The sequence below is a fragment of the Bubalus bubalis genome, chromosome 8 (assembly GCF_019923935.1).
Source record: "Bubalus bubalis isolate 160015118507 breed Murrah chromosome 8, NDDB_SH_1, whole genome shotgun sequence".
Classification (NCBI taxonomy): domain Eukaryota; kingdom Metazoa; phylum Chordata; class Mammalia; order Artiodactyla; family Bovidae; genus Bubalus; species Bubalus bubalis.
In genome coordinates, this window is record NC_059164.1 from 19,623,198 (window position 1) to 19,633,348 (window position 10,151).

Consider the following 10,151-nt stretch of genomic DNA (forward strand, 5'->3'; position numbering starts at 1 on the left):
TCTCAGTTCCTTCATAGATATGGTAAAGTCTACTTTCCCTGCGGAAAAAAAAATTAAAAGGTTCTTATCTTGCTCTCCTGTTTAATTCACCATTTTTTTGTTCGCCAAACCAAGGCTCACCATAAAAGAGATTACATTATCCTCATCATACAAGCTTATACTTGTCCATGCATATAAGTCTAAAGTTCTCATCACTCACTCATTTCATCTTCATGATATGATGAATAGTCAGGAGAAGGTCATATTTACAGGCAGATGAGTAAACTGGAGATCAAAAGTTAAGTGACATTCCAACGTTCCTGAAGAGAGCAAGAGCTGGAACAGACACTGGAATCAAGGTCTCCATATCCTTGCTCGTCTGAGCTTTCCACTAGTTTAAACTGTTTATTGGCTTATGTTTCCATCATGACATTAATATTGACACATATTGGCACCTCAGATTCTATACAGTGAATGCTGCCTAGACTCATCTTTGATCTGAACTACTGCTCGGCTGTTAGTACTTTAAAAGTACAAATTTGAACCCTGGCTTTAGCTAAATCAGAGATCCTCAACTCTTTACTTAAAACTGAAAAAAAATTAATTTGATTTCATCTTTATCAACTAATCAGTTGATCTTTAAACTTCAAGTGGTAACAAGAATGATTCACACTAATATCCAAAAGGCTTTTCTAATCATGTGTACATGGGTGTTATTTCATGCAAGATTCTGAGGCAAATTATGTACTTTGGCTTTAGATAAGTTTCTATTCAATCTCTTCACTAAGTTGCTACACAGATCCAACAATTTTTTATAAAAAAAATCAGGATATCAATGTTACTGTAGCACAGACTAATTTGTCTCTGCCTTAGAGCTCTAAAAACAGCTGAAGTCAGGTCAGAGACACTCTTCGCAACTCATTTGTGATCCTATGACCAATAATATACCTTCCCCCATCATATCTACTGCATCCTTCTCTTAATGTTTAGGCACTGCCAAGAAACTCTTTAAAATCCATCCCTAGCCAGAAGCATGGAGCATAATGCTTCCCACTTTCTTCCTATAAACAATAAGTTTCAGGTCAGCTGAAGAATTCTCAGCGTCCTTTAGAGGAGAGAGGAGCCCTAGGAGAGGAGTGGTAATTCCTCATTTGGTATTGTTTTCCTGCCTGTCACTGCCCCACCAGGACCTCTAGTCAGCACTTTGCTGGGAGATTCCAAGGGGCAATTAGTTGCTTGCTTTTGTTGGCTGGTTGAAAACAAAGCAAAAAAAAAAAAAAAATTCAAGACAGGAAAAGTTTAAACCTAAACATCCTAACAATTACACACTTTAAGAACCCCACAATTCACTCATTAAGAATTGAGCTTCGCAAGGTCTCAGCCAGCTCACTGGCGCCCCATTTGCCTTTAACTGTTAGACATGCCCTCACTTGGCTTGTTTCCACGTGTCCCACATAAGCTACACTTAACAAATTTAAGTCTGTACCCGTATACATCATGGCATGGAGTGAACTGTTTGCTTTAACACAGAATAAAAACCGGGGCTAAATGTTTGCTTGCTCTTTGCCAGAAATATATTTAAGAAAGTCCTAACAGAATGAGAACACAGAGGTTAAAAATATTGCACTTAATTATGAAAGTGCAGCGTTGGTTGCCCTCATTAACTATGAAGCTGTGAGGGAAATATCATTTCAGTGACTCACTAATGCCTTTTAGTTATTAGGTTCTTCTTTCCCAATAGCCTCGGACACGACCTAATTTGCCTCCTAGGAATCATACTTTTTACCTTAGGATCCCAGCACACCCAGGTCATCAAGCAGCACAGGGGTCCCTCCTGAAGCCCAGCAGTTTCGTGATGTGGACCCAGATGTGAAGATGGGAAGCACTGGGGGACTCCATTCCACTTACCAGTCTTCCACAGATAGAGGATGGGTGCCTCCGCTTCGCCAGGCGCCGCAGCCCCGTAGGCGCCCGGGCACAGCAGCAGCAGCAGGAGCGGCAGGACGGTCGGGCGCCGGACCGCAGTGCCCCGGCTCCGGGACGCCGAGCGCCCCGCTGGCAGCCCCATGCCGTCCGCAGCCGCTCCAGGGTCCAGATCCCTGAAGGGGACGCGGCGGGCAGGGAATTTTCCTTCGCCCTCGGAATGTCTTCCCAAGTACAGAACGCAAAGCTCTTTCCCGCTATTGTTCGTTTTCGTGTCAGATGAAAAGGAGGGAAAGCGCGTTTAACACCGGGGAACAATAGCGTCTGCGGTGGCCGTGGCTGCCGCCGCCGCTGCCGCCGCTGGCGGGGATGCTGCTGCCGCTGCCATTCCGCGCAGAGTGGCAGGTCTTGGCGGCGAGGGAGGCAGCCGTCCGCAGGGGGCCCCAGCTGACTGAGCAGGTCCTGCAGTCCGGGAGGCAGCGCGCCCCCGCCTCAGCCAGCTGGAGAGAGAGGAGGGGGCGTGAGCCGACCCCGGCACCGAGGGCGCTGGAGGCAGGGGGCGGCTAGAGCGCCAGGGCGAGAGAGGAGGCGAGTGCACCGGAGAGGGGACACCCGGATCCAACACACCCAAAGAACTCCAGTGCACATGGCGTGATGAAATATGTTTGGAGGGATACACCAATAAAAAGAATCACCACCCGACAGGCTTCGGCATGACAAACAACAGGCATTGAAATTCATCGTCACCCAAGGAGTCAAATGCTAGATCCAGTGGCATGTTCTTAGTATATATTTATTTACACAAAGCATCGATGCTTCTCAATTACTTTATGTGGGGAGCAGTATTTATCATCAGAAGTGGAGAACATAGGAAAAAAGCAGAAATATTTACTTGCTGTTGAAAGGCACTTAAACTTTTAAAAATCTTTTTTTTTTAACTTAATTCTATCAGTAAAAATATGAGCAGTACTGATCTGTTAGAAATCAAAGTACCTTGTCTCTTAACAGCCTTTAAAACTGAATTAGTATTAATAAGTATTTGCAGTGATACCTAATTATATGGATAACATTTTACAAAAACTAATTGTAAAATTATATTTCACATATAAAATTATATTTTATAAAATATTTTATATTTATATAAAAATAAATATAAAAGTGCTATCCCTTTATTCTCTGTCAAAATTATGTTACTTTTAAGGATTCACACAGTTCTGAGTAAAATTAAAGGCCAAATTGAGTTTTCCTTATTTGTGTATCTCCAAATTAGTAAATTCTTTACTTAAAAATATTTGACACTTAAAAATATTTGACTCATAACACTACTGTAGGAAAAGTGTCTTTATATAATTTAATGAGTTTGGACCTTTTGTTCTTTGTTTTCTCTTTCTTAAACCAGTAGTAATAAAGAAATGTGTGTGAAGTCTGGTAATGCTTTGCCCTTTCTCTCTTCTCCCCAATAATAACCTCTACTAATTCATTTCCTAGTAAAGATAAAATAATATCAAGGCATTTAGCCAATTAAAAACCAGGCTAAAAAGAAAGCCAAAGAAAACTATTAACATCCAGTCAGCAATATTTAGCCAAATAAAACAAAGTCTAAAAAGCAGGAAAACTACTCTTTATGAATTTACTCCATCAGCATAGCCAAGCAGAGTTTAAAATGAGGAAGCTGCTGTTCCTGAAAGAGGAAACCTTCCATAAAGCTCTCTTGGGACGCCTGTCGTTTTGCAGATCATTCCAGACACAGCCCTGCTGCATGCATTAGATTAAAAGCAGGTTTGATCAAATAATTTCTAGGTCCTGCCTATTTAAGCATTCTGACATCAGAGGAAATTAGCAATGTTGAAGGTTGCAAATTTGGTCTTTGTTTACTTTCCACTCTGTTAGGCCTCTAAGAGGGAATTAAAAGCTCAGAGAGCCTTCGCTCTGTGAGTCTGTGATTAGGAGAGATAAGCTAGTGTGGATTACTATTTCTTCACTGGTGAAAAATAGTAGGCAACCATCAAGAGATTATAGGTTGATAAAGGATACAAAAAAGCCTGATTCCAACTTGTGTGTGGCTGCCTGGAAGAGCACTTGTTTCAACAGTTAGACCAAAGAAGAGAATAGGATTTGCTATAGCTTCCTTGGGTCTGTCTTAGAGAACACTCTGCACTACCACTCTACAAAGGCAGTGTTTTTCTATCCTGTTTTCATTTCTCGAATGTTGGCGTGATAAACCCTAAAATCCTCTATTTCTGGCACAAACAGCATTTAAAACAAAGTACTCAGTTAATCAGCCCATTCTAAGCAATCTTGGGAATTCCCAAACCAATCCACCAAGTAGAAAGTCATTAAATAACAGAAGACAGAGAATCTAAGGATTCAAGCTAGGACAATTTGATGTACAGGATAATGACCTAACCCTTTGAAAAGCCATCAGATGCTATACTTAATAGCTTAATGTCAAAAGAAAATTTAAGATTCTGGTTTTTATATTTATCCATCTGCTAACTGCTAAGTCACTTCAGTCATGTCCGACTCTGTGCAACCCCATAGGCGGCAGCCTACCAGGCTCCCCTGTCCCTGGGATTCTCCAGGCAAGAACACTGGAGTGGGTTGCCATCTCCTTCTCCAATGCATGAAAGTGAAAAGTGAAAGTGAAGTCGCTCAGTCGTATCCGACTCTTAGCGACCCCATGGACTGCAGCCTACCAGGCTCCTCCATCCATGGGATTTTCCAGGCAAGAGTACTATTATCCATAGTTGTATAATAATTCCTCAACTGGTCAATAGTTAAAACATCATGGCTACAATTTCAAGCATTATACCCAAGAACAAGGGATTGGTGCTATTTCCAAATTTGCTGTCATTTAAAATACATGACTAGGGCTCATATTCTGCTGTAATATCTGAAACCAGCCAACAATTGATTTCCTTCTTTTAATTTCAATTTACACAAAGCTTAAAGATCACTCTAAATAATATTATTCAGCCATAAAAATGAATGAAATAATACCATTTACAGCAACATGGATGGACCTAGAGATTATCATATTAAGTAAAGTAAGTCAGACAAGGACAAGCATCATATGATACCACTTATATGTGGAATCCACAAAAATTATACAAATGAAGTTATTTAGAAAATAGAAGTAGAATCATAGATAGAAAACAAACATGGTTATCGAAGAAAAAAGGGAGGATAAATTAGGAATTTGGGATTAACAGATATACACTGTACTTAGTTGCTCAGTCATGTCTGAATCTTTGTGATCCTATGGACTGTAGCCAAGCTCCTCTGCCCATGGGAGTCTCCAGACAAGAATACTGGAGTGGTTGCCATGCCCTGATCCAGGGGATCTTTCCAATCCAGGGATTGAACCCAAGTCTCCCACATTGCAGGCGGATTCTTTACCATTCGAGCCACCAGGGAAGCCCTACTATCTATAAAATAGATAAATAACAAGGGCCAGTCGGATAGCACAGGGGACTATATTCACTATTTTGTAATAACCTATACTGGAAAAGAGCTTGAAAAAGGAAAAAAAAAAAAATATATATATATGTATGTGTATGACTGAATCACCTTGCTGGACACCAGAAACATTTGTAAATCAACTATATTTCAATTAAAAATTTTTTTTTAATTTTAAAGAGTTAAAAAAAATCAGGTCAGATACACGCACATGCACAATTAGTAATAGATAGCTCTGGACAAGGTTACAGAAACTAAGTCATAGAAACATTTGTCTCCACCACTGTCACATATGTGTTCTGTAACAATGTCATCATTGCACTTGAGGACAAAAATGTATGGGTCTCTGAGGACAGATAAATGATATATATATTCAGATACATGTTCTTTTGTGAAAGCTATAGTATCCAGTCAGATAAATCCTATCAATAAAACTGATAAACAGCAAGAGATAGAAAGACACAACAATCTTTGTTTTCTAGCAAATGACATAAATAACACACAAATGTTTTCATGACATGATGTTAAAATTTAGTCACGAGAAGTCTCAAAGATGCAGATCAAACTGACCATCTGCACAGCCTGCCTTGAAGTCAATCACTCATTTTTCATGAAGAACTATTCAAGTATTAATGAGCCAGGCAATAAAAGTTTTCAAAGCAATGGATGAAAAAATGCAAAGAATTTATGGTGTTTTTAATTTTTAGAAAGAAGACAGTTCTGACCCTATCACCTCTCATGTGTTGCTCTTGTATCTGTCTTTATTATTTTTGCTCTCATTTCCAAATTCCAGAGAGGGTGGGTGTGCACAGATGTATACATGTGTTTTCTCTTTCAGTAGAACATAAATAAATATATACCCATACTTGATGACCCAAAAGATATACAGACAATGACTTTCAGTGATTAGGATCAGCACTTAAAATCAATCAAAAATTCATTTACTTGACAGAGAGGGAAATAACTTTTAATATCATCAGTTTTTAGGAAGAAAAATAATGATTAAATGAAGGAATATATCTGTTATTCAGAACTACATGGCAAATTATCTAAGAATAACCATTTTAAAATAACTTTAAAGAATTCTCTACATAAATACATCTTGCCTTATAAAAAAAAGTTACCCAAAAGAATTCTGTTTGTGTGGCCTCTAGGTGTCATAGTTGACTAACATTTGGGGTAGAAAAAAATAATTTTGGGCTTCTTTCTATTTCCCCCTTCTTGCCACACCCACCAGACTATTAAAAGATAAAATATTTCACTTTTTATCTTTGCAATAAGTAACAATGAATTTTACTTCCCCAATTCTGACTCCAGTATTAATCATCTATTTTCCTTCACCATCTATTTTCTAATTCCTTTTTCTTTATAACTACTTTGTTCTGTTTGTTGGTTGGTTAGTTTATTAGTTTGCTGGCTTGTCAGTATATATGCTGAAAGGAGAGGAGATTCTAAATTTTAAATAGTTTTACACAAAGAAAATAAACACCAGAATTTCTCCATTTTACTCAGAACTAACTCTGGAAACAATAAAGATCTGCTATGAGTATTCAGACTCCTTGTTTTGACTATCAGGTAAAAATGTACAGTATTTTGGTTCAGATCCTTCCAGGTTTGGAGAATGGATCACTCACTGTAAACCTTACAATAAGGACCTCATCCTGGGTGGTATGTGAGGCATCAATAGTCCTGATACAACTTAGTACCCCAATCATTAAAATATTTCACCAGGGGTTAACTTGGGAGAATGCTTCCATACACAACACTCAGGCCAATGCAATGATTCATATGTTCAAAAGTACAGAGGAATAATGTATACAGAGGCAACAGAATTGATTAGTTATCACTAGTTGTGCTGGTGGCCTACAGGTGGATAATGAAAATGTACTGAACTTTAACAGACAATTGAAAACTAAATATGAAAGCCAGGAGCCCTGAAAAAGAGACTCTTTATCTCCTACAGTGGCAAAGTGGAAACAAAGCTGAAGATCAAACCGAAAACTTAATCATTAAGAGTTAAAGTCAAAGATAACTGATCAACTGAGACCCATATGTTAAGCTAACATTAGGATCTGCTTGGAAAAACCTGGAACATGGGGCAGTTAATGCCCCCATGTCTGGTTCCCCAGACTCCTCTGAACTCTTAAAGCATTGAGAGGCAGCCCACCTCTCCCTGTTAAGAGATGGCATATACCACCTCTCCTAGCGTTTGGGTTGATAGCTAGGAGTAAGCACTAAGTCAGCCTAGTTGACAAACCGTGGTCTACTAGAGAAGGGAATGGCAAACTGCTCCAGTATTCTTCCCTTAAAAACCCCATGAACAGTATGAAAAGGTAAAAAGATACGAAGTCAGAATATGAGCCTCCCAGGTCAAGTGGTGTCCAATATGCTACTGGGGAAGAGCAGGGAAATAGCTCTGGAAAGAATGAAGAGGCTGAGCCCAAGCACAAAAGATGCTCAGTTGTGGATGCATCTGGTGGTGAAACTAGAAGTCAATGCTGTAAAGAACAATATTGCACACAAACCTGGGATGTTAGGTCCATAAATCAACGTAAGCTGGACGTGGTCAAGCAGGAGATGGCAAGAGTGAATATCAACATTTTAGGAATCAGTGAACTAACATGGAGACAGGTATGGGTAAATTTAATTCTGATGACCATGATATGTACTACTGTGGACAAAAATCCCTTCACAGAATGGAGTAGGCCTCATAGTCAACAAGCGAGTCCAAAGCGCAGTACTTGGGCACAATTTCAAAAACAGCATGATCTTGGTTCGTTTCTAAGGCAAACTATTCAACGTCACAGTAATCCAAGTCCATGCCCCAACCATTAATGCTGAAGAAGCTGAAGTCGAATGGTTCCATGAAGACCTCCAAGATCTTCTAGAACTAACACCAAAAAAAGATGTCCTTTTCATCATAGAGGATTAGAATGCAAAAACAGAAAGTCAAGAGATATCTAGAGTAACAGGCAAGTTAGACCTTGGAGTACAAAATGAAGCAGGGCAATGTTTAAAAGACTTTTGCCAAGGGAATGCTCTGGTCATAGCAAACACCCTCTTCCAACAACCCAAGAGATGACTCTACACATGGACATCATCAGATGGTCAATACTGAAATCAGACTGATTATATTCTCTGCAGCTGAAGATGGAGAAGCTCTATACAGTCAGCAAAAACAAGACCTGGAGCTGACTGTGGCTCAGACCATCAGCTTCTTATTGCAAAATTCAGGCTTACATTGAATAAAGTAGGGAAAACCACCAGGGCATGCAGATATGACCTGAATCAAATCCCTTATGATTATACAGTGGAAGTGACAAATAGATGCAAGGGATTAGATGTGGTAGACAGAGTGCCTGAAGAACTATGGACAGAGATTTGTAACATTGTACAGGAGGTGGTGACCATTCCAAAGAAAAAGAAATGAAAGGAGGAAAAGTGGTTGGCTGAGGAGGACTGACAAATAGCTGAGAAAAGAAGAGAAGCAAGAGGCAAAAGAGGCAAGAAAAGAAATGCCCAACTGAATGCAGAGTTCCAGAGAACAGCAAGGAGAGAAAAGAAAGCCTTTGTAAGTGAACAATGCAAAGAAATAGAGGAAAACAATAGAATAGGAAAGACTAGAGGTCTCTTCAATAAAATTGGAGATATTAAGGGAACAATCCGGGCAAAGATAGGCACAATAAAGGACAGAAATGGTATGGACCTAACAAGAAGCAGAAGATATTAAGAAAAGGTGGCAAGAATATACAGAATAACTATATGAAAAAGATCTTAATGACCTGGATAGTCAACGATGGTGTGGTCACTCACCTAGAGCAAGACATCCTGGAGTCGAGTAGGCCTTAGGAAGCATTACCACAAACAAAGCTTGTGCAGGTGATAGAATTCCAGCTGAGCTATTTCAAATCCTAAAAGATGATGCTGTAAAAGTGTTGCACTCAATATGCCAGCAAAATTTGAAATTTCAGCAGTGGCCGCAGGACTGGAAAAGGTCAGTTTTCACTCCAATCCCAAAGAAGGCAATGCCAAAGAATGTTCAGACTACCTCACAACTGTGCTCATTTCACATGCTATCAAGGTAATGCTCAAAATCCAGAAAGTGAAAGTCGCTCAGTCATGTCCAACTCTTTGGGACTCCATGGAATTCTTCAAGCCAGAATACCAGAATAGGTAGCCTATCCCTTCTCCAGGGGAGCTTCCCAACCCAAGAATCAAACTGGGTCTCCTGCACTGCAGATGGATTCTTTACCAGCTGAGCTACCAGGGAAACCCAACTGTAGCATTAATTCAGCCTAGTCATGCTAAGTTTGTTAGGAGAATAAAAGGCTGAACTAGCAAAGTAGCTATGAGAATTAGCTAGCAACTACTGGTAGGAGCCAGAAGACTATTCAAGAGGCTTGCTTTTGAGCGTGTTTGATTAGGGTTCAGAACCCATGGGGATAAGAGATTTATTAACTTGGAGAAACATACCAAGGATACAAATTTTAATACTCTGCCAAAGACTGAAAGGGGTGGTGCAAACTGATGGTTCCTAGAAGCCAGGACAAACACTTATGAAAACTGAAATGACAGGGAAGGAAGAGACACTGCTGGATTAGATACATTATGTAAGGAAAGGGAAGACCAAAGAAAAGATTATGTCCGAGTGAACACAAAGAGACCACACATATCACCAAGGCCTTCAGAAATGTACAGGCTAAAAAGACACCAGCATCACTGAGTTCCATGGTGGGTCTTGGCACAGCACCAATAAGTGCAGTGGTCCCATAGGTTTAAGTCTGATCCAT

The 10,151-nt window shown here is 39.8% G+C and overlaps 1 protein-coding gene across 3 annotated transcripts in view; it reads right to left on the reverse strand.

Annotated features, from left to right (window-relative positions):
• Nucleotides 1-2,549, reverse strand: part of THSD7A (thrombospondin type 1 domain containing 7A) — a 492,988-nt gene extending 490,439 nt beyond the window's left edge. For 2 of the 3 annotated variants that reach the window (XM_045166358.1, XM_045166359.1), the window contains exon 1: nt 1,888-2,549. In XM_045166358.1, the coding sequence (XP_045022293.1) occupies nt 1,888-2,047 (160 nt within the window). In that variant the 5' untranslated portion in view covers nt 2,048-2,549. The remainder of the gene's footprint in view (nt 1-1,887) is intronic. The other variant, XM_045166357.1, reaches the window with a different exon arrangement.
• Between the last annotated feature and the right edge of the window lie 7,602 nt (nt 2,550-10,151).